The sequence below is a fragment of the Argopecten irradians genome, chromosome 5, assembly GCF_041381155.1.
Source record: "Argopecten irradians isolate NY chromosome 5, Ai_NY, whole genome shotgun sequence".
In the NCBI taxonomy this organism is placed as follows: Eukaryota; Metazoa; Mollusca; class Bivalvia; order Pectinida; family Pectinidae; genus Argopecten; species Argopecten irradians.
Genome location: NC_091138.1, coordinates 23,242,510 through 23,269,610, shown reverse-complemented (window position 1 = coordinate 23,269,610; position 27,101 = coordinate 23,242,510). Strand labels below are relative to the sequence as shown.

The following is a 27,101-nucleotide window of genomic DNA, read 5'->3' as shown; positions in this document are numbered from 1 at the left end:
TCTTTTTCACAGATACTTTGCTTCCCTTTTATATTTGATTAACTTCATTATACTTTCGTTACCACTGTCCATTGGAAGTTTGAATTATTGCATATTTATATTTGCCCAGAACTTTTTAGAGTTGTCGTTCCTTATATTCTTCTAAGAACGACAACTCTTCATAGTCATTAATAAAGTAGACACAAATGTTAGCCTGACACATTTACATTTCCATACATCCTATATAACATACTTGTATATAATTTGTCATTTCCTAAACCATAAAACATTTTTGATGTTTTTATGGTGGGGTAATACACACCAACATAATTTATATGGATATTGAAACCGAACGTCACACTTTTCGAATTACACATCACTTTTCAACCAGGCTCTGCACTTTTTGATATAGCATGTGATGATTAATGATTGACTGATGGAATGGCAAATCGGACTACTTGTACTTTATGTGCCGTACACTCCTGGCGATGGTTCGAGAGGACAGGCAAATGCATCAATCAATCCATACTTAAGCGCATTGAATGGACAAAGTTGTGTCCAAGAGAGACGTGATTAAGGGTGAAAAAAGCGGGCCATCAATTCACTAGGGAGAAACCACGTTGTGCTCGGGACAATCAATGGTCATTACTCAGAAAAACATCTTTCAGACATCGTCAGAAATTCTGAGTCGTTACCGCAAAGAACGGACCCGCATAACAATACCATAAAATGTAATTGCTCGTATTTGGGGTAACATCTCTTGTAGATTTTGTCAGCGAATTCATTTTCGTTTGCGGCAAAATGTAGGACATATTATATTCTTTATCTACACTATGAGATGTAATCTTTATTTGAAATTGATACAGCTATTATTGAAATCAATTCCAGTGACATGATATATAGATACGTAATATGTAGTAACATTCAGAGAAACCCTTTCGTTTTATAGTCGCCTATTTCATAGGGCCTAAAAGCAATCAGTGAATACCATCTACTCTGGTTTTATTTCGAAAATTACTTTTAGATATGACGCCATCTCTATACAATAACAGAAAAGGGAACGGCAGCTCTCCTTTTCAATAAATTTCCAAGAGAAGCCCTTAAGGTTCCGTGTTTATTTATATAGAAGCTTTACTTGTACACTACTTTTCGCTTTTATCTAGATGATTCCAACTAATACCAGGTATGGATGTCCAGTATATGGCCAATGTCTTTCAACTATCTACAACGTAAAACTGTTATATAGAGTAGAAGTTATGATTTCCACGATTTCCGCATGGCTTCGAAGTATTCGTTAAAATGAGAACAGATCCCGCACATTTAACTATGATCTTTAGGGAAAAGATTTCGTAGATTTAACTAGAATCTTTTGGGAACATATTTCGTGGATTTAACTAGGATCGTCTGGGTACAGATTTCGTATATTTAATTACAATCTATTGGGAACAGATTCGTGGATTCAATTACAATCTTTTGGGTACGGATTTCGTAGATTTAACTAGGATCTTTTGGGTACAGATTTCGTAGATTTAACTAGAATCTTTTGGAAACATATTTCGTAGATTTAACAAGGATCTTTTGGGTGCAGATTTCGTAGATTTAATTACAATCTTTTGGGTACATATTTCGTAGATTTAACCAGAATCCTTTTGGTACATATTTCGTAGATTTAACTAGAATCTTTGGGGTACTGATTTCGTAGATTTAACTAGAATCTTTGGGGTACTGATTTCGTAGATTTAACAAGAATCTTTGGGGTACTGATCTCGTAGATTTAAAAAGGATCAATTGGGAACAGATTTCGAAGATTAAACTAAAATCCTTTAGGAACAGATTTCCTAGATTTAAGTAGAATCTTTTGGGAACAGATTTCCGAGATTTAAGTAGAATCTTTTGGGAACAGATTTCGAAGATTTAACTAGGATCTTTTGGGAACAGATTTCGTAGATTTAACTAGGATCATTTCGGAACAGTTTCCTAGATTTAAGTAGAATCCTTTTGGCATTCATTCATACTACCATTAACTATTGCACATAATCCACAACTTTAAAAACTCATTCAAAGTCAAACAAGTGAAAACCAATAATTTTTACTCTTGAATAAAGTTATTCAATGAACAGTCAAGTTGTCAGCTTTATTTCAGCGACAATGCTTATAACATATCACCACTTATCTCCCTTGGGGGTAGGCATCGATAGTCATTACTTTGAGAGCATAAAATTTTAGTGATGTTATTAATGACTTCATGATATTTTATTTTGAAATCCTAATGGTAAATTAAAAATTTTCAACAAATGGTGGTATTGATTGCTTTCGATTATGTCTTAATTATTGCAATTAAGATTTTTATGAAGGTATAACAGTTTAATTTATATTTTATGAAACACCATGTACGTCGTTTTCCTAATAAAACATGACGTAACAATCAACCGCCACCCACCTGGAGAGATAAGTATGTAATATACAAATACAGCAAAGACACTTTCCTGACAATGAGCTCCTCGTGAGTGATTTGGTTTTTAAGGAATATACCAGATGAGTTATTAGTAATCTGTAATTTTAATCAGCACGATCTTTTTTTATTAACACCCGTTTTATTAGCTTTTGTGTTTTAATCTTCTTCCATCACAACGCGCGGCGTATCATAAAATATGACCTCCGAGGTTTTGTCCATTAAAGCACATACAAGACATGTTTTTACTGTGATATTTCATCTCGATATATGATATAGATGACGCTTTAAAGTGTTCTGTTGAACGTGATCAAGATAATCTTACAGACCATATTTGTGTGGAAGCATAAAACAAAATTAAGCAGGGAGTACCATCGGATTTCCCAGTCTTGTACAATAACTGGCTCATTGCCAGCCCGCTATTACCCGTTAACAAGAACATTGTTGTAACACTTCATCCAATTACATAGCAATGTTCCTGTGCCATTAAACAAGGCCCGATACATGTGTCAGATAGGCCTGTTACGGTGGGTGTCATAAAGAAGTATCAGGATGTTCCTAGAGTGGTAAGCTCCCTTAATTCTAACTGCTTTGTTTCGTGCAAGCATAGCGTAAAACAAATAGAAAACATCACCGTTTTCCCTGTAGTTCATCTTTTCGCTTTGCCTCCCAAATATCTCTCCTTAACACTGAGAGGCGGTGATTTTGTAAGATTAATGAGTTTCTAAAATCTGCGGATACTATTCTGCATATTCCTCACATTAAAGTATTTAACAATGGTCATGAGAGTAATATAGTAATTTATTATTTTTCTGGATTTTTTGTCACTTCTCATTGGTCAAAAACACGTCACGTGATCACCGATAAAAAACTAGATTGCACGATTTTTCCGGAAGTAGTTTATAGAAAAAGTATATTGCACGGTTATTTGAAGATAATGTTTTCATCTACGTTACCAAAACGCTTCGTGTTCCTGGCGCTTTGAAACAAACGCTTTGATGACCTGAGTTTGAAGCGTAACCACAAAATGTGACAGACGACGTTGATTGTTTCGGTTTCTATCAAAGATGATGATGACTTCCAGCTGATGACTGCAGTTTAAACTTTTAAATTTTCAACATAAACACGGTAGGAGAGTAGGAAATAATCGAATAACATTCATTAAGCATCTGGAGCCATTGAATAGTGAATACGTTTGATATTTATCTTAAAAATTCCACCTACACTAGTAACATCATTAGGCCTAGGCTAATCCTACTGTATTTATACGATTTTTATTTTACGGAATGGAGTACTAAGCATAAGAGAATATATCTTAATTCATGTCGATCTGAATATTTTAACATATGTATGGCGTCAAAGTGGATTATTTCAACGGAGAACAAACTATACATTTAATTGACTGCGTCCGACATGGAGCTACAGCTATTATGGAGTATATGTACATGGATGCAATTTACAAGCACGCATGCACCAGGTGCATGTAATAAAAGCGTGAAGTGCATCAATTGATACTGTTTTCATATGGTTTTTAAAACTAAACTTGTTACAAAATTATAAGATTCTAACTGTCTTCACGAAGCAGAATTTACAATGCGTGCTTATTTAGGTCTAGTTTCACACTCATTTCAAAATGTAAAAAAATCCAGAAAAATAATAAAACAATTATAACATTTTGATTTCGGTCAATACATGGTCATATCGACCACAGAAATTACGACCTGGGACTACGTCCTCGGTTAATATTTTTTCTTTGGTCGATATAACCATGTATCGACCTCATCAAAATACTATATTTGTATAATATCATTTAAAGTTAGCAATTTTATACATAGATGGGAAATACACTTTTGCATGCAAATCTGCATGTATATCACATTTTTATAACTGAAAATACACTTATAACGATTAAGACGATAATTGAATGATAATAAAATTACCTTATGTTTCATTTTCCTTATTTTCCTATCTATATACAAATAATAACAAAAGTTCCAAGATTAATAAATTAAGACAACATGCACGAACACAATAGATTCACATTGGCTATGTAAAAACAAAGCAAATCTTTACAATAAAAACCATCATCTGTTTTTACAACGACATTTGTACAAATATTTATGAAACTCGTTATTGTAACATATGTACAGAAGTGTACATGAATGGGACAGAATACATGTAGGTCAAACCGTCGAACGTAGTTAGATATTTTCACTGAACGACGGATAGCATTTGTCAGCTTTGTTGTCTTTGTTGTCTTCAGAGTATCTACAATGAAGTAATCCTCGGCTTTATTGAGGAAGTTTTCACCAGCCCTTAGGGAGCCATATTTGCCTGACTGCCACAGGCTTGGGGATCACTTGATTGTGTTGTTCTGACTGCGGTAACGTTACTTGATGAAGGATGGACATTAAAATCAGTTGCAGAGCGACAATTCTTTGCTTTTGTTAAATAAAACGAAAGATATATACATGGTGACTACTCCGAATCGTGCCTATAAACTCACAATGAAGCCTATGGTTATCAGTACTTAGGACATAGAGTAAGAAGGAACAAGAAGAAATTTCACATTTATGGCTTTGTGTCGCCAATAGTGAAATGCCAGCGAAATAAGAACTGGTTGGACTTAGATATAAATCACGAGGTTTTCTCGGATATATTTCTCAGTGATGTATTTCAACTCCCCCTTCACGCATTTAGTTCACTTGCCTGTTCAGAAGACTTTTCAATTGTAGGTTGGTTATCAAGTATTAAACGGGGAACGGAGGCTTGTCATCCGTCGGTAACCTATTCCATTGTCCATACTATAAACATTCTTGAACCTTGAATGAGGACTTTAACCAAACCCCAATACTTATAACACGCTATAGTTCTATCATTTATTTCTCATCGCCAGGTTGTAAAAGAAGGTTGTTGAATTTTATAAAAAGACAGTAAACTGAGGTGCAAAATACCAAGTAATATTACTAAGTGGGGAAAATTTTAGCCAAAACTACCCGAACTATAACTCATAAATCATATTAATTATAAAATTATAAATCCTATTAAGATCACTGTATCTTAGTTCAAACAAATCTTACCACACAAGCTGATAGATTATATCTATTGACTTTGAAAATTCAGTATGGTATCAAATGATATTTGTTAATCCAAAAATTAGTCATGAATAAGTTAAAAATATACTCTGCATGAAATTCAGATAAATCAGAATCATGAACACCGCAAAGTAGGCGATGTGTGTTTTTATGTAACCATGTTGTTGAGAATATTCCCTTTAAATCAAAATGGGACAAGAACACAAACTAATATTACATTTTTTCGAGAGCACGTGAATAAACATAAATCATAATGATACCCTGATACGTTCGGCCAATGCTATAAAAGTTGGTTTACTTCAATAAATGATTTTACTTTTGGGCATTTGATGTGGTGTCAGAACGTTGTACGAAACATCATCACCGACTTATCAAAAGAAATTCATTTAATTGCAATTAGTTGAGGTTAGCCCCAGATTGAGGCTAAAATGACATCTAACCGTAAATTTAATTGTTTTTATAAATATTCTTACTTGTTAACTTCCACGTAAAGTTCAGACAAGACTTGATACACCTGTAGTGGCATCCAGCACAGCACGAATAGACAGACGACGATAATCAGCATCTTCACCACCTGTAAAACACCAGAGAATGATACAGGTAAGACATTTGTTTAAGTCAATTGTATTAGAACATACGAAATCATTTCATTTACCTGTAAAACACCAGAGAGTGATACAGGTAAGAGATTTGTTTAAGTCAATTGTCTTCAAACATAATATGTCATATTCACTACCTGTGGAAATAACAAAAAGTAAGAGAGTAAGGGTTAGAGATTTTGTCTAGATCAATTGACTAAAGTATCAAATTTGCCAACTATGAAATGACAAAGATCATGATAACAATAAGATGGTTTTACTATGTACGCAATCAGAACATAAAAAATATTCTTCTTCGACATGTAAAAAAGGAACATATGATAAAAATCTACTGGAGAATAATTTCATCCTGACGTTTTCACATATTTTAATGTGTCATTAATTCAATTTAAGGATCAAATCACTTTTAGGAATAATAAGCATCTTCGGCTTCGTTGATTACGTTAAAGGATATAAATTCATATACAAAAATATGTTTTTCTAAGTAAATCACAAATATGAAGCAACAGGACCAAATTGTTTATGAGAGAAGGTGATGATTCCATTTCAATCAAATTTTGACAAGCTTCATCTTCCTCGGTCTGAAGGAACACTTAAGCTATGAAGTTAATGTCAGTTATCACCAGAAGTCGTAGAAACAGGGACAAGTCCTTGACGACGCTAAATAAACCGGGACATGTAAACACCGTGGTTGTGAGATCAAGGGGATAACAATCTTTATTGATCCATAAATAAGCTGTCGTAGTCGGAGACAAATAAAGCTGCTGGGATTATAAACGAACACACGGCGACCTATTTCCTGTTTGATGTAGGATGGGTAGGCCGTAGATAGCAGCAATGTGGTATGTGCAAAAACAGAATAGTATCAATAAACAATGGAAAGTTTTTCTCGTAATTAGGTGATGATTACCTCGTCATAACAACATAACTATCTTAAACATAAACATTTCCGTAGGTATGTAAATGGCATCGACATATTTTGCTTTTGTTTCTTGGGATTTAAGATTATAAGATATTCTGTTATGCATTGTTTTGTATCGTATCGTCATGTTGTTCTGTACTATATTTGCTTGTGACGTGTTTATTTCATGTACAATTAAATACGATAACACTGTTCTATTGACCCACCGTGACATACAATATCATTCCTAGTACTGGTGCATTTTTACATTTATCTAGGTCCATGAACGGACAGTCAATTTATCAGTTAAAAAGTTAATAATAAATATAATAATTCATGTATTTTCGTCAATACGTTGAAGCTTATAGGAAAGCTAACCAGACCTTGATAATAATAAGAATGTCTTGTTATATTGCTGCCTATCAATTGTGCCATTAACAAAATAGTTGTGACCTCATAGAAGGATGCCTATGATTTAATCAGCCGCGTCCGACCAGTCCTCTGCCTTGATCTGATTCCGTATATCTCCGCTCTAATTGAATTATTGCTTCCCCATTTTTACTATCTATTGCGCTACAGCCTCCAATAATGGTAAAATGATGGCTCTCTTTGTAATCAGCAGTCTCTCTCACCACAATTGTCCACTCATTACAGCCTTGAGGGGCGAGCCCCGTCCTGATGGATACCCACTTTACAGTGATGAAGACAAACGACCACTGGCCAGTATTAAGGTCATCGTACACTGCTATGCTTCTTAAAAGCGACATCTCAAAAGCTTGAGATTCAGCAAACTTGTCATATTTTTGAACATTAATGACAAATCCAATATCTTACCGAATTATATATGGAATTATATATATATGTTTTCATATATCTTTATAAAGGATACCATGGCTGGTACATTATTTTGTTAGGTGCTGTATATCTCGGAATCATGTTTAAAGGATTATTTGAATGTCTTTTTGAAGCATTTTTCACAATCAATCGTCATCAACTGACAAAATATTGAATACAATAAACATTAAGTAAGCACGTACATGATATCTAGTCTCATTTAATTGCACTAGACGTTCAAACATTACTTTTTACAAGACTATATAATATAAGATAAATTACGCATGTCTGATTTTAATTAATGAAAGAATGTAAAGCAGTTTGCCTTAAATTCAAGGCGGTGCTCGTTCATGTGTTTCAAACGCTCATCTAGAAGTATTTTCTATGGTGAAATGGGTTTTAAACAGTATTGCAGGAAACGGTCAACTGTCAGTGACTGGCAACAAACTACTCCTAAGTGTCCAGAGGTGTATTGTCGAGAAAGGTATTCTAATCACAAACTTAATGATGTTAATTATTATATTAATGTTCGATTTCGCATGTTTATAATGACGCAGAATATTTGATTACCAAAATAGGTGAACTTCAGAAATACATATCTTATTGAAATATGTCTACAGATATGTGTCAGTACGCTTTCCTCTATAACCTCCATATTCAGATTGATTCTTGATCAATATAGTTCCATATCACATATACTACCAGAAACGGTACTATATTATCCACATTCTGATTAAACCGAACTATTAATATTTGGTAAATGATTTTCGTAGCAGATGTCTCGTCGTTAAAATAAACTCAGGCACTGATTGGCTGCGTCTGATAAAGATATCAGTCGGGATTGGTTGGGTTTAACATAAAGGTCATCCTCTGATTGGTTGTGTCTGATGCAGAAGTTGGATCCTCATCAACTGTGTCTGGGGTCAGTACGATCTATTTATTATTGGGTTTTGATGTACTTCTACATCTGCCCAATCACCATTACCGGATGTTTATACCGTAACGTCAATATGACATTGATATCTCAGCTTATCAGGCCAGGAACGGTCGTACTTTACAGTCAAGTTTATTACATATATATTCTTTTACATTTACCTGGGTGCATTCAAGTTCAATTTACAATGAATAGTCGACAACAGTTTAGGCTAATTTTAAGTTCAAATTGGTACTAGTACTTGCCAAGATATAGCAAAGTGACCACCTGTGGTTAGAATGTAAGACACCTAATTAATAAAGTAAAAAAAAAAAAATAAAGAATATAATGTAACATACTGAGTTTTCGTTTACAATTCTTAACATAAACTGACCACACTGAATGTAACCTGACACACTGAATATAATTGTGACTCACTGAACTCTGCTGTTGGTGAAAACTAACCCAAAACGAGGAAATTCATAACTTTATAATTCACCAGTGAAAACTATTGTACACAATGTAATCAGAGAAAATCCTCTGATCTAGAGTCCATACCAGGTAACTGTTTGTGACAGTTGTTATTGTCATTGACGATGGCATAATATAAATCAGCATCCCTCGATTCAGCATGGTAGCGACGGAAACAATAAGTTCAGTGTGATGTTCTTTATTATTGAACCTACTAGTAACACAGACTGCTGTATCATAGCAATCTACCCAAATCCATTGTAGAATTATTCTTCTTTTCTAAATTAATGATATTAGATATTTCATCATAGTTTGATTAAAAGCCCTTCTTCTCTTCTTCACGGCTGTCTTTTCTAATTCTGACCACACTGACAAATTCACACGCAATACCATAATGTTCACGAACTTGTCGTTACACAGACACATTCCAAAATCAGCTCGACACGCAGTTGTTTTGTATTCACACAGACGAAGGCCTTTTCCTGCTGAGTTATCTCGCCAGAATTCTCGTTTCTGATTTTTCTTCCAGCATTAATCAAGATGGAATCAATGTGAGACAAAATATCGCATTTAATGGTTGTTTTCTAAGGTTTAGCGAAAATGTGAATGTTTCCTGTTAAAATATGTCAACACAAATGACATTAAAAGGGATTAGGGCGTTTCTAATCTTGTATTGTTAGGGCATCAGTGAAAGATCAATGACTATCGTCAATTATAATGCAAAATAAATTCATTATAAAATGCATCTTAACGATAATCCAGAAAATTACCTGTGGAGATAAAAAGGGAAAGAAGAAACAGAACATTCATCATCGGAAATCCTGCTGTGTTTCCGTCAGAACCGACAGGAACAGATCGATATGGGCGATAGGAATAATGTGTCCGTTCTGGAGATTGTCAAGTTATGGCCGATTCGTTCTGGAAAGGGTCCAGATCACAGGGAAAGGTCAACCCCAAGTCTTGTTTTAGATCTGGACATCAATGCATTCCGGGAATCCTGGGCAGTAGCCTGTCGTGTCAGGCTGTTCTGCATCACTCCATATAAAACTGGACTAATCCCATCAATGATCTCACACCCAATCTACATTATATGTACATTCCAAGACTAGGTGTGTATGCATCTGTAACTGACAGTGTTTGTCTAGATTTTAGTGTTTGGTGCTCTTTTGAATATCTATGGAGTAGATAAAAGCTTGTATAATACAAATAATTGTTTATCTCTGTAAAAGTGAATATAACATCTCACTCGTCCTTCTCAAAATACACAGCCATATTCAGGTCACAATAAATTATTTTGGCCTTAAAGTCGTCAGTGTCGTTATTCTATCACTTGTTATCTATTAACGGGGTCACCATACTCCCATCCTATCCGTCTAGATAGGACACCATAGTCCACCATGGTCCACCATACAGATGTTAGTCATTGTTTGCGTTGTTACGTCGTTTTAATTGTGACGTGTCCATGATCACTAAAGATGGTTGTTGGATTAAATGCTCCTTCTTTGATGGTAACGCATGTTTTGTACGTGGTAAATGTCTTGATATGTTCTTTATGCTACCAAATAAGCTTGAAAATACATTAGATTGGCAATTATTCAAGAATTAACAGCAACTAGGCTTCATTGAATGTGTCGTTGGCCAGTTGGTATTCATCCTCCATTAAACGCATCTGTAAACAATAGAATACTTAAATTGCCATCATACAATCGTGTTGCCATCTGAATCTCGTGATGTTAGGATCCCACTATACATCTGTCTTCCTCACAGATATCGTCGGGTGTTTAAGAGACATAACACTATTGCGTGCCCTCCCGGAACTAGTCAATGATATTGGGGTCACCACGTTTTATAAGAGCGGAAATACAAATAAAAATACTGTAAATGTCTAAACTTTATAAGAAATCAAAGAAATTCGGATTTATCATATTTCGATAACATAACCTGGTAATTGTGTTATACAAAGTGAATTTGACTTCGTGGAACTTGGAAACAAAACATACTACAAGCCGAATGGAATGTGAATCAGTTTGTCTTATTTATAGACAAAACCTAAACCAAATAGCTAGTTCATCTCCCACACAACATATATAGCCACGTGATTAGGAAGTTCCCTTTCTGTGATATAAGGGCCGCTCGGTCCAATTTGTGTCACATAGGACTAATTCAATACAACGTGTCATTTCACGAGAAGCCTGATCCATACCATATATGGTTTCTCCCACTGGAAATGAGGCGGTAATGAGGTTTGTCGCTACATATATAACCCAATACACGTGCCACTTGGGAAAGGAATCAATCTCGTTACACTATGATGGTATTCATTATTTGAACAAAATATACAACTATACTGTATTAGTTTATATATTATTTGGAGTATATGTATGAACATCCAGAAAATCAAAAGTTAGAGAAGTTGCAAGTGACATCAGACTTTATACATATATATACACATAGGAAAACGGATTTCATCCTCGGGCAAATATATTGAAGGGAAAACATGTACTGAGATTCACGTGGTGGAGATTATAATTGTTATATTTATATCAGTTATATCGTTTGTGATTTTTCCCTATCCTTTGTGATTTGCAATGAACACATTTTCAGATAGAACTGAATTTTTTGTTTACAGATAAAAACTATATATCGAATTTATTAGCCTTAACTATCAATGCCAACTAGAAATTTCTGAGGATTCAGTTATTCTGAATTGTTCATCGCTATAAATCGTCCAAATTGTTAATAAGATTCATCAATACACTTCAACAGTGTCCTAAGTAAATATAGTATATCATCCCAATACAAGAACGATTAATACGTCCATGAATATTTAGGAAAGACGTAACACAAAATGCGCTATTGCCAAAATTGACGAATGACAATGAAAAATGTTCATACAAAGAATTGCTACCCTCTGGATGATTATATACTGTATTTTTGAGTGTGGAGTGGCGACCATCCTTAGATGTACGTTCACAAACAAACATGGGGTCTGTCTGCGGACTTCTGCCCTATGGCTGTGTAGATATCACTTTTGACAGTCCTCCGACAGTTGCAGACATTGTGTAAATGAGTTCGATACACCTGAGATTGACAGAAGCCATTTTCTCTGAGCCAACAGATTTTACATACAAACCATCTTTATCGTGGACCCCTTGTGGTATAACGATGCGAAACAGGAAACACAGTTCCTGAAGACATGACTACTAAAGACAAAGTGTGACATTCAGCAAAAAACGTTCGTACTTTACAACTCTTCTTTGAGAATTAAATCCGTTCTGTTATGTACGTCAGACACAACAAGAAGTGCAATAGGAATTTTAAACTGTTAGAACGTAGTTTACTTTATCTCAAATGATGGAAAGGTTGGTTGAGGTAATGTTAGATATGGCAGTGCCTCTAGCAAGGAGATAATCGCCTACGCCTAGGGTTTAAATTAAATGACACTTATTTATCCAAATGACAGGCACATTGATATAAGTACAATGTGTATTTCAAATCATTACAGTTGTATTTTGAGTTATTGAGAGTGAATGTGCTAAATGTGGTGTATCGATGATTGTTTGGAATCACTCCAATGTTCTACCTATATGGGGGCACATATTTAGGTTACCAATGTTCCTATACCTCTACGTTCCAGCTTTAATGAAATCAGCATATAATGAATACAATATATGGATGATAAGTACATTTTCTTACTGTACACTATCTCTTGATTCCGCCGGAGCTTTCGGAGCATGTACTATTTCTTTCTATTACTGGAATAATGATAAAAACGCGAAGAAAAATCTGTTTAAAAAGAAAAAGAAAAAAGATGGTCTTCATTGGAAGCTCCCCGATCGGTCATACATAGGGAGTCCCTAACTGAAGCTCCTGATTGGTCGAATCTCGTCATTGTCTGATTTGAAAGTTTAAAAATGAAATTTATATACAATCATCAGATGCCTCAGTTACCTTCCATTTCGGAAGTTAAACAGAGTGAGTGGAGCGCAGCCTGGTGGCAAGTAAGGAACTAAGGGAGGGAACTAGTCGACACTTATACAATTACATTGCTATTTCTTCAAAAATAAAGACAAATTCTAACAATATGAGAAAAATATTACATCGTCTGTGTTAAACTGTTGTCTCTGTTGTAAAATACCAGTCATGAAATGCACGAGTTCACGTGACAAAAATATTCGGGTAAATCACTGTCAGTATCCGTGACTTATTAACGTTCTACCACCACAGCTGTCAGATGATATTGGAGTGTTCACATGTAGTAAGACTCATTACTGACAGAAATCATACCCTACCTTTGTCGTTTTAGATATCTCCAAAGATATCAGCAAAATCGCTGTCATTAGTAACTTTAGCAGCGCGGAAAAAAACCATTATGCATGTGACAGTATCAATCGATATGTGAATGCTCATTAAATCATCATCGATCATTAATCGTGTTCTAATTAGAATGATATTTAATTAAAATCTCTATTTTTAATGTAAAGATCATGTTACTTTTCAAATGTATTTCTGATTTGCCAATTACGTGAATCCTGACTCTCCACAGTAACTGTTGGAAGTTCTGATATCACGATTGGTGTGAATCGATCCTCAGATTCTGATATTTAAATCTGACTTGGTAATGGACAAGGTTTGGTTTGGTTTGATTAGTTTAACGTCCTATTAACAGCCAGGGTCATTTAAGGACGTGCCAGGTTTGTTGGTGGAGGTAAGCCGGAGTACCCGGAGAAAAACCACCGACCAGAGGTCAGTACCTGGCAACTGCCCCACATGGGATTCGAACTCGCGACCCAGAGGTGGAGGGCATGTGGTAATATGTCGGTACATCTTAACCACTCACAAGTACAAATTGTATAATGGAATGGCTGCCACTCATTAAAGCGTTGTTTTGAACCTGTATTTTGTGTTGTGCAGATGTTTACTCATTACAGGAGTATGAACATATACATTACCGGGATGCTATAGTCATTATAGTAGTCTTTTATTTAGTTTATCACACACTCTGGGGAATATATATATAAACCAGATTATTTGACAATGTGATATTGAGTCAAGTCACATATGCTTACTTACCTTGCCTTATATGCCCACAAACCTATACATGTATTCTTTATGTATTACCTACCGCATAGGATAAAAAGGTTTGATATACAATAGTGACACCGGCAAATATTTTTCATCATTTTGGTTTTTTTTTAATTTTGATTAAATTTACTAACAATAAAAGGGTTTGTCTAAATTCGGGAATAAAGGTTTACACATTAAATATACATGGCATTTAGTCCCCCGCCCCCATTTAGCGAGAAGATTCCAGAATGGTAAACAAGTTGATATCAGAAATTGTCAAGTAATGAAATCTTCTTATTCATGGAAGGTAAAGTTAGTAAATCTATATATCTCCACTCTATATCCCAGTGGTTAGTTACGATTACTAGATGAAGTCTGGTTAGGTTGAATTGTTATTTTTGTTTGTTTATGCTAGCGGTGGTCGTTAGATATCTAAAATGTTAATGTAATGAAGCTAACATTTCAGTTAAATAAGACAACCGATGTGTTGAGATAGCATCTAAATTACAGCAAGGAAGACATGGAATTAATTTAGATCTCTAATGCTTTATTACTTATACCCACATATGGGCAGTAAGAAAAGTAATTTCCTGAATGAAACTTTTATTTGTACTTTAAAAGTGCTCTTCAAACTTTAAATTGCATATTTAAAGCGAATTGTCAATAAATACGTCTCATTACACGACTATGTAATACAGACGAATGTCCTTTAATTCAATATCTTTAAAAGATATTGGTACGGATATCCATTGAGAGTGGGTTTAATACGATGCTACATCATGATATGGATTATCTCCTTAAAACAATAGACTGATATATAGATAGCATCTGGACACGTTCCACATACAAAGTCATCCATTTACGATTGCATGCAAGCGTTTGACAGATGATGAGGAAATGTTTATGAAAAGTCAACGGTAGCATGCAAGCGTTTGAATAATGCTTAGGGAGTGTTCGGGAGAAGACAACAGTAACATTTAAGCGTTTCAATAATGATGACCAAGAGTTCATGAAAAGTCAACGGTAACATGCAAGCGTTTGACCGATGATCAAGAAATGATCATGAAAAGTCTACAGTAGCATGCAAGCGTTTGACCGATGATGAGAAAAAAATCATGAAAAGTCAACAGTAGCATGCAGGCGCTTGACCGATGATGAGGAAAAGTTCATGAAAGGTCAACAGTAGCGTTCAAGCGTTTGAATATTGATAAAGAAGAATTAGGTCAAACTATATATGTCTCCTTCATACGACCAATTTTTGAGTATGGTGATATTGTATGGGGAAACATACCTAAAGACTTAGAGAAAAAAAAACCTAGAAAACATTAACATATAAGCCACTCGCATATAATATGTAGTACTTAAATTAGCAAGTATTGGAAAATTATTTCGTGAAGTAGGATGGACAAGTTTATTTGATCGAAGACAAAACAGAGACATCATCCACTTCTACAAAATGTTTTACCACCATACACCTATGTACCTATCCAACCTAATTCCTACCACCGTCTCAGATGTGCATAGATATGGAACTCGGAACCTGATCATACACCCATTACCCCAATTCTATGTAAATCCACTTCTTAACAACCATTTTTACAATCCACAATAGACCACTGGAACAAACTGCCTTCTAACATAAGATCCAACCTAACTACTTCAGTATTAAAATCATTTCTTGATAGAAACTTGACAAGAAACGTACCTTTTTTTAACTTTGGAACTCCTAAGGGACAAATTTATCATGCCCGTTTACGCATGGATTGCAGTTCCTTTAATGAACACTTTTTCAACAACAATATCGTCACAAAGATGTGTTTGTGGTCAAATTGAAAACAATTCTCACTTTCTATCAAAATGTACAAGGTGTGACGAAGTTCGAAGACGATTCATATGGTTGTTACCATATAATATTACTGTAGACCTTCTTCTCTTTAGGAACGAAATACTATCTGTACACGAAAATAGGGTAATTTGCTAAGCTATTCACAATTACATACTTAAATCCTGTCGACTTTCAACCATTGTTTAATTGAGCTTTATACATGTATGATATTTTAACCAAAACCCTACACCCCTTTCATCCCCCTTTTAAATGAATTTCCATTTTTTCTACATTTTCTATCATTAATTCCTATTCATTTTACTATTCCTACCCATGTTTCTATGGAAAACTCTTTTCAATTTATCAATTTCAATATTTTACAAATTTTGCATAAGTAAACTTTCTACGTGCTGTCTTATCAAGAATGTATTAGTAAATTAGTATCAAGGTCATAGATTAACATAAGTGTCTAAGACACTTGACTTTTTCTATTTTCTTTTATATCAATTGTATATTATATTGCTGTATGAAGAAATCAAATAAAGAAAGTTTAAACTAACATACAAGCGTTTGACTAGTGATTAGGAAGAGTTTGGTTTAATCCACAATATATCATTTAGATGGGTATGACCTATCTGTGACGTGTTATGGTACCCAGGGTACAAATCCTTCGTAATATGCATTGATGACTTTGGTTTCCGATTTAAGCAAAATGTTTAAAATTAAGACGCTGAAATATTAATGATTAAAAACTATTCATTTTTGATATGAATTAATAACGGAAAGCGTGATGGATCAATAATCCGTATATAAATAATTGAAAATGAAGTTATCTGATTAATTTACGTTTTCATTACTGCTAAAATACATTTAATACTCTCAAAATACTATACACCTTTTACACAATTTGACAATATTTTCGTCCAAACTGTCGAAATGATTCCAGTTTGAGTTGAGTTTGAAAGGACCCAGTGTTATCTGATATACAACCGTCGGTATAACTTCTTTACTTATATTTGTATCAAGTATATGATTAACTTACTGAGATTTACTATGGGGAAATTATCGTACTTTTATCAGTATATTACGATAACTTTATCAGGAGAAATGCTGTAAAACTTCGTGCAATTTCCCACGTGTTTTGTGGATATTGACAGGGATAGGCGGATGTCTTTATGCCTGATATTAAGTTGTTTTATGGGCAGCGCATCTTAAAACTTTTATTTAATGGCACACCACTATCCCCGAAGATTCGATGAACTTTGGATTTATTTGAGAAGTACAGCATGGATTCGTAACCTTCACAGTCTAGATTGCTATTGAAGAAAAATAATCCGACATAGTGATGTTTTCGAGAAAAGACAATGAGAGCAATTAAAAATTTATAAAATCTGTAAAATTATTTATATGAGAGTACTAAGATCCATTGACATGATTAAGTATACCCATCGGTTTGTCATTGCGGAAGGTTGTCTAAAAGGGAGTGATTCACCAGGATATCATTGAAACCTTTGACACGTGATCGACATTAAGAACAGTAAACCGCAAGATGGCAATGAAATAAAATATTATGCAAACCAAACCACAACTTCCCAACGTGTAAATCTTTGTACCACATATACACACAGAGTTGTAATTTACGTTTATATCGAAAACATGTACAATAGTAAGTGTAATTTAATAAATAGAAATGTTTTTGTGAGGGGGTGCACTTGAGGAAGAATATTATAGTCATTCAAAAAGACCATAATATGTATAATATTACTTTGATTTTTTACATGATTCAGTTTTCTGGTAAAGAAGGAGAAACAAGGGGAAATGGGGTAAAAGGTAAAGGTAAAAACCACGTCTGGTTAATTTCGAGTATTTTGCGAGTAATTAAAATTCGCTGCGAAAACGTTTCTATAAGTCTAAGTAAAACACAGTAAAGGCTGTTGTTCACGAAATTAAATCGCCATGACGTCATCAGTCATCAAAACGCTTAATAAACCGAGAATAATTTGGTTAACAGATGTTGCCAGTGAGTACGACTTAAATGGCATTTTGATTTACTACTCGTCCAATACAATCCTCCATCGCATGTAAGCGACACCCCCGAAGGGGTATGTAACGTTATAGTCATAACGGTGACCAGCGTATCATAGAATATATTATCTACCCCGTATACTCCTCCCACACATGTTATATAATCCTGTTCCTCCTACAATGTTTGGTTCCAATGACAAGGACACATACCACAAAGGAGATTTTGTCATTCGTCACATGTTGCCAGACATTTGAATAAAACATTTTGATAATAAAAAGCAGTCGCAAACGTATGTGATATATAATATATATTTGACACAATCGCGGATAGAAAACCTTTAGTCTCTTGTTCGAGGCAAGGTCATATTGACACAAGCATGAATATATGCTTTATCGTTGACAAGTCCTGTTGGTATTTTAATTTGCTATCATTAGGAATGTTCAGAACTAGTTTGCACTTATTCACACCAATATATCGGCGAGTAACAAGATTTGTTATTCATGATGAGACCGATCTCTTTCGATCGTTCTTAATAAATATTAAAGGTCGTTAGAGAGAATTCCTGATGAGCCCGCAAATGAAATATCTGCGAATGCTATATAACATATCACTGCTGTTATCAGATAGCGCTATAACTATACCTTTACGAGATGTTTCAGATTCATACACATAAAACGAATAAATGGTGAATTTACATTACAATTCAATGAACTTTAAATAGAGTTCTTCACAAGTCAAGGACGGAATCAGAATGTAGTTCGATCATCTTTCAAGTGTTATCGTTTGATTACCGAAATGTGCCGAACTGTTTGGAAAGTATCAGGTTAAATGAGTGACAGTTATTGACGAGTGACAATAGTAGCAACACGTTATAATCTAAATAATATACTGATTTTACCTGGACATTTGGTGGGTAGATCAGCTACATATGTATGCATTTAGATGGTCACTTGGCACCCTATGGTTCGCAAAGATATGTGTTTTCACTTTCTTTAACGATAGTGCGTCGCTGTGCTCCATATACTACCTATATACTAATCATGTTAGTATCTGATCGCAGTTTCCTCTTGGACATAAGTGACAAATGAAATTGGCGCAAAATAATGTATTCGGAGTGCAAATGTCAGCGACCAAGAGAACATCGTCACCGTGCATCGAACATAATTCGCAAGAGATCATACCATCCAACAAGAGAGACGTTAAGGCGTTATAAATGAAACCATTTTACAAAAAAAGACATTATGCTTTGGATGTTAAAAGTACCGAATTTTGTCATGAAAATCACAGAACTAAATTTACGTCTTTCGGACCAAAAGGGGCGGCAGGTATGCATTTTGCTATCAACGCCAGCCCGATATGACTGATTAAAATTGCTTTTCTACATTATCGAAATGAAATGGTTTAAAAGTCGCAAATGAATCCTAGGATGTAATATTTGATATTATCTGATAAAACGCGAATCAATCATGTGATGTGAATTTGTGAAGATAACATTAATACTTTTTAATTAATAGTTGACAATTACAACTCCATGTTCAAAACCAATTGCCGATAACGTTCCCAAAACACGTATGTTTCTAAGTCATGCCATTAAAGTAATGATTTAGTATTCCCCCGAGATAATTCACATTGAGACCAGAAACGAATAATATTACAGTGCATTTGGCCTCAATCATGTGATTTAAGATAAAAAAAACAACAAATTACATAAAACATGCAATATTTCACATGATGATTTCCCGTGTCAATTTTAATCCATTTCTTGATGAAAATATTACAAAACGAATTCCTTTGCACATTTTAAAATGCATTTATCATTTGCCATTATTGTTTTTACTTTTGAGTGATCACTATTGACACACGATGATATCACAAAGATATGATGATGAAAGGTCGAACACCCGTTTATTCTATATTATGAATCCCGAGTAGATTGCGACGTCGTGACATTTACAATGACTTCACATCAGGCATTCAAAACAGCAGAATAAATAAAATGTCTGCTTTTGTTTCATTTCTTGATGTAGGTATTATGTAATATAAAATGTATGATATTCTCCTAGTGCGAATGATTTTATGATACGAGTATTCTGGTTAATAAAGTTGTCTACTACCCATGACGAACTCAGTAGATGTCCTGTTTGTGTTATTGGTGTTGTATGGACTAACATGAAGAGCATACCTCAAAGCCAGGGTTGTGAGTTTTCGTTATCATTAGGAAACGATGCGAAGGAAATCCTACAAAATGTTCAAAACTGATAACTTACTAACAAAAAGCGCTAGGAGCGACAGAGCAAATTATTCATATTAAAAATGGTTTTGTCCTTATTCTATACTACTAGCAGATATGAATCGGGAAATGTCTCCCAGAGAGTCAGTGTAAGGTCAGCAACGGGTTGCTGTCCCACTGTTGTCGAGACAACAAAGAGAATAATTTTCCTGATCGTGTGGTCCAGGCGGTAATAGTATTACACGTAAATACCGTTTGCGCATGGGAATTTTATGAAATTTTATAGTATCTATCAATTACCTCTATTGAGTGACATGCTATGTAATAGCAAGGTAACTAGCCGTTCTGAATCAATAATTAATTTAGTCTGACGGTTAACCTTAGGTTTCAGCCTAGCATATGAAGATGTGTGATAAATTCGAAATGGGAAATCTGTTTAGAACAAAGTCGAAAGTAGTACATACATTGCTTCTGTAATTCACCTTTTAAGAATTAAACCGCAAAGCGCAAGAGATCTATTCAAACTAACCTTTTATAATTCAATCTATAATAGATAATCTCTTTGAACTTCTAAATTTCAACCAATCAGAATCGACATTACTCTCTTTGAACTTCTAAATTTCAACCAATCAGAATCGACATTACTAACGGCGTCGTCGTTTTCCACTTGATGCACTGACAAAGTAAATTGTTAAATAAAATGCTCATTGCGAGCAACATTGAATTACGATATATAAAACCGTTTGTATAAGTCACCAAACCAGATTAGATATATTATATTTGTATTTAAAATGTAATATATGATATTGTTGAAATGCTGTATGCGTTCATGTATTTGCAGTTAAGAGGCATATGACAGAGGAAAGGAGTTTCATGTGACGAAAACAAAGTGAGAAGAGAGATCAATTAGCATGCCTGATCAATGTGTGCTATCATGATATTGACCGGAGCGTCAGAATAGGATAAAGTTACATTAAGTTGCAATGATTAGATGAACCAGAAAAGGGCAACTGGTCAGGTTAATTGTCATTCAAGTTAGGCGCGACAGTAGCCTTAGTATAATAATGTCCGGAGAGTAGAATATTGGATAACTAGTATGTAATTCGATAATACAAAGGAGAACAGTACTACGAAATACCAGAGATTTAAATTATATTTAAATCTCTGGAAATACATTTAAAAGACGTAAACTTATTAACGATTTAATTTGTCATATCCTCAATCGGTTGCTCTGTGTAAATATTACATCAATATTTGCAAGGAGTATTTTTAGTATAATGAAACGCAACATTTGGCAATCAGCTTTTGGCTGGCAATTTTTTTTAAAGAGTAACACATTGTTGCAGGATTTTGTACTCCGATGTCTTATAAAACATAAAATATCTAATTTATTTTTATATTAATTTCACATTGGTCATCCGTTGGAAGTTACTTAATATATATCACGGATGCATCTTATGAATGCTTAGTAAGACATTCGGCTTAATGTTTAGAAAAAAATATAACAGTTAGTTAATAAATAGGAAACATTTTTATCTAATGTTTGAGTCATTCCACGGGAAAGTTTTTAAACAGTTAAAACACCAGTAACAAGACAATCTTTCCACTGAACATCAGATACTTTTCTTTGTTGTTATCAATGGCACACATTATTTTAGATTTTTTTAAAATCTGGTAATAGCCATAGAGTTATACAAGACCAAACTGATTCCTAATCAGTTGTGTTGTGATCGATACAATGTTAGGGCTGTGTGTTATAGTGTACATTCAGTAGTATGTTTGTGGGCGTTTTCTCACAGCCTCCAGTTCTCTGATAATGAAAGACATTTCTTGTAGGAGATTTGATTAGAAAGCAAGTATATGCCACTTAACGAATACAATACAAATGGAGAGATAATTGACGAATTGACGAAGCACGATCTTGATTTACTGTCATAAGCATTGTATTACTGTTTTGTATCTAGCATCAAGTTATAACTAGCGTATCTGTTTTATTGCTTTCCTATGTCAAACAAGCTTTTACAAGATGACATTGAGTTAAAATCACAACAATATATCGATCTAACAATTAACGACGGATTGGTTGATCGTTATCATATGGTTAAGTTACTTTTTAAAATTGATTGATGATTTATTTTAACAGTGAATCATTAATTTTTCTTTGTTTTCATACTGAATCTGGACGTATGATTAGCCAATTCTTTTATGCATACCACAATGAAAAAATATTCGAAAACAGCGCGAAAACCGGACGTTATCGTCACGGTACAATCGAAGCATTGACATTGTGCGTATTGATTTGGAAAAAGAATCCATCAGAAAACAATAGATTCGTACATTAAACGTATGTCATTTTGTCAAATAGTCTAAAATAATTATAAGCGTTGATGTCACTTTATCAGCAAGGTATAAAAAGAAATTGATTACAAACATTTTTGAGAATGTGCTACGCGGATTCACATGGTTTGCATACAAAATATTTTTCAAACCCCAAAGAAATTTTAAAAACATTGGCATCAATGCTTAAATTTAAATGAAGTCATACTGAAATACGGATATGAAAAAAAAAAACTTTGAATTTATATAAATTGTAATGAACTTGTTTCTGTTGTTATATTATAAACAATACATTTTAAGTTACGATGGAAATACTTGTCACTAGCATATTCAATTGTTTTCTTTAAAACGATAAGTGAATGAATTAAAATCGAAGTCCCGTTTTCAATATCCCGTCCAAGGACGCAGGAAGCAAAACCAATTTACAATGTTTCAATGTGTACAGATACGGTCATTCATCAACATTTTTTTCCGTAAATCATCAGAAAAAAATAAACACAAATTACTTAAATTTTCTTCTGTTTGCTATTGTCGCAATATAAATCAAACATAAAAAGTGATAAAACTGATTAGGCTTCTTCACAGCAATTTGTTTTTCATCAGATTTTGCATTTTTTCTTCCAATTTCTTGTAGCTAGATCGTAAACGTCATGATTTCAAACGCATAAGATACAAGCATACCATGTGCCTAGTTGTATCACGCATATACACTGTACATGTCGTACTAGCAGTTGAAACACTATCAATACAAGTGACATTTACCAACGATCTCGGGATTAAGTGAGAAATTAAACAATTTATTTGACACGAGCGCAAAAAGTGAAAAAGCTATTTGTTCCTTTATTGAAAACATGTCAAGACAGGCTTTTTTATTGTCCCCAATATCCTTGAGAACTAGAAAGTCAATTTAATTATCTTTCAGCAATGTATATTTCTGATACATGGATTCTTATTGCCTTGCAATAGGTATTGTCAATCCTTGTATGTGTTGGTGAGCGTAGGCGAATACACCAGTGGTTAAAACAGCGAGGACGCACTGGGAACTATGTCTCCCATCCTGCGTAATCTTTCATTCAATTTCAACACGTAATCATGACTTGGTAAATTATTGTAAGCCGCTCTGTATAACATAATGGTTTCTTAGCATTTCGTTCCATGATCGTTTCAGACGTTCCGTTCCGTTTCACGTGGGTCACGTCTAATTATAGATATGTTATGTACGTTATGCCACAGCTTTGTATAAGGGGTTTATCTTTCATTTGTATCTTATTTTTCTTGTTTATTGGGTTTTTTATCATAAAGTAAGCATGGTAAATTGAAGAACAATTAATCGTAAAAAAATAATTAACCCGAAATGTTTCTGTACAAAAATATGTCAAAACACTGATATAAAAAATACTGGTTATTTCTTTTCATTATATTTTCAGAGTAATTCTCTTTCTGTTTTAAGTTGTGTTGCACTTATCGGCCGCGCTGTCGTGTTTAGAAGACATAAAGCACACTGAAAATACAAAACAGGGAGTAAACCAATCTATCACGCACAATATTTTAAATAAAAAATCTAGGCCAAAATGTTGAAATTATTCCGCATTTCAACTTTCATTTACAATGTAATACACTAACAGTGTATTGGTTTTAAACACGGAACTAAAAAACAGTTTACATGCAAATTGATATTTAGGATAAGCTCTAATATATATTTCATGTTATGGAAAAAAAACTAATTTCAACATATACTTTTAACTACAAAACGTCAAATCAATCCAATCTAATCTCTTGAAATTCCAATTTTCTAGAGGGACTACTTTGTCTGTAAAATCATTACGCCTATGTTTCAGCCAATCAGATGTGACGTTGAAAATGGCGATTTCCTTTTTACGTTTTGAGATAATAATGATATAAATGTTCATGTTTAAAAAAAATATTCGTGACAAGCAAAATTGATGAATTATAATTGTTTCAATATAACAAAAGGTAACAACTTCAAAAGTTCAAACAAGAATAACAAATCGTAAATCATGTATGCTACAGAGAGGTCTTCTTTTCAGCAGCGAACACTTATATGTATATAGACGGTAGTAGGTATTGTAGTGAGTAGTTTGTTCATCTATAATTTAGACCCCTTTGAGTCAGCGGTCCCGAACGCCATTTACATTCGATAATTACCTTCCCGCATCGCAAGTGAACAACCACAGCTTAGCCATGTCGAATTCCGATTGTCGATTTAAAGATACCAGCAGGAAAACCATTCCAACTCATTGTGAACTCTAAGTTACCTTTCTGATAACACGACCGAGTTCAACCAATGGATTAAGATAATCACGACTCAGTTATCGTATGTAGAGGACAAGGTAGAATAACAATCGCAACAATACACATATACTAGTCTGCGACCAATTCTCGCCATCGCATGTGTATGATTACACGCGAATTTTCAATGAATATTTTGTAGAAGCTTGTATGGTAGTGTCTTCTATCAGAAGATGGCTTTATTCACGAAAATTTGATTCTAACCACGCAAATACATATGACATATGATTAAGGTTAATGAAACTTCGAGATAACATAAGATCACAAATGAACACATCATGCAACAACCTGCAATTTGATGAATCTCAACGTCAAAATATACTGCAGAAATAACTTTGAGGTCGCCATTTTCTCTCGACGTCCTAGTACTGACGTACGCAATTGTTATAAAACAACAATACTACATGTACATACATTGTGTCAATTTACAGCTTTATAAATCTTACCAAATAATTAAATGTGAATATAAATGTAGAATGAAAATTTTGTTGGAAACAAAATATATTTGAAGACTTAATCAAATAGAATAATGTGATCGGAAGTCTTGAATGGTAGATGTTTGGCGTCCCCTCAGGTGCCTTTGTTTTTCTGATTTTGTTTTATGTTGCTCTCCAATCTTAACTAGATTATTTCATCGCCTATTACTGACGACATCTGAAACAGCTCTTAGTGTCCCTATCATAGCATACGAGTCCAACCAGGATAGCTAGTCGAGTATCACTGACGATTCCTAAAGAAACAAATTTGTATGGTGTTCATAATATCTCTGAAGTGTCCTAGAAACACAAGCAGTTGTATGGTGTCCATAAGGTTTCTTATATATATGACAAGAAGAGACTAAACAGGGATTCGGTGTTATCAATATTTCCAAGAATTCAAAGCCTGCTTCAAACAACCATATCACTCGTATTTTTAGTAAGTTTTACACATTCCCGCATCAAGCGTATACAATTTGCACAAAGATCAGAGATAGGAGCTATTATATCAGAAAGTTCTCCGGTTGAAAGGAAACTGCTCACCTGACGAGGCTAAAGCATTTAACAGGACTGAAATAGACTCTTTAATTGAATATATTGAATATACATTGTCAGGGAAAACGACATTTTGACAAGATATACGGAAAGTAATTTTATTAAAATGTAAAACAGAAGCTTGATACTTAAATGCCATTGTGCTCATTTCACATTTCTGATTCTCAAAAGGTTTAAAATCGTACGCGAAACTTTAATTGGTATGTCGACACGTGTTAGAAGTTTTAAGTATATAATTGAACATTTAAAGGATAAAACAAATGCCACAAAAGCTAATTAACATTTAAGTACAGCTTTGTTTTACTTCTTGGTCACGTGCTAAAGATCAAATGTAAGAATTATTGGAGGCGACTGAAGCCCTTATTAGATTTGATAGTAACTGAGGCTTAACCTCCCTCACAGTCCCGCTCAGGATATAGTGTAATATTTGCATAACATAACAGATTATATTTCTTGTGACAAGTAGATGGCTAATCAATCTTGGCATTCATCAACTTACTTAGATCAAAGCATTGCGTTTATCCACATTGAGTGATAACTGTTTATTTAAAACAAGCTTTACACTTCTCCTTCCTAACTCCCCAAGATACTTAGTGACCCAGATTCATGTAATTTTCAAGCGTCTCTAATGCTCAATGAGGGCGGCCATATTCACAAAACAGAATGTGTGTTAATAAAAGACATTTCCACTTTTTTCAGCTTTTCGATTCTACATTTGGTACCTATGAATGCCACAAGGAAGTTTTTATGAGCAAAACAGTAATAGGAAAAGAAACAACTAATTCAGACTTTACACATCGCTCTCTGTATTCATTTCTTGGCAGACAATTCTCTATCACACTGGCATTTAGTCACTGGGAACATTTTAACTCTATACAAAATAAAGCAGCACTATAAAAATGACCAATAATCGTACACCGTTCAGTAATACAAATACATTATTGATCTTTAAGAACTGTAAAACAAAGTTAAGTAAGGTACGTAATGTTAAAATCATATCATCGAATTAATTTAATAAGTTTTAACTCATG

The 27,101-nt window shown here is 34.1% G+C and overlaps 1 protein-coding gene across 2 annotated transcripts in view; it reads right to left on the bottom strand.

Moving 5' to 3' along the window:
- LOC138323269 (tachykinin-like peptides receptor 99D) overlaps positions 1-27,101 on the bottom strand; it is a 60,866-nt gene that overhangs the window by 5,869 nt on the left and 27,896 nt on the right. For both annotated transcript variants that reach the window (XM_069267736.1, XM_069267737.1), the window contains one exon: positions 6,000-6,100. In XM_069267736.1, coding sequence (XP_069123837.1) covers positions 6,000-6,100 — 101 coding nt within the window. The remainder of the gene's footprint in view (positions 1-5,999; positions 6,101-27,101) is intronic.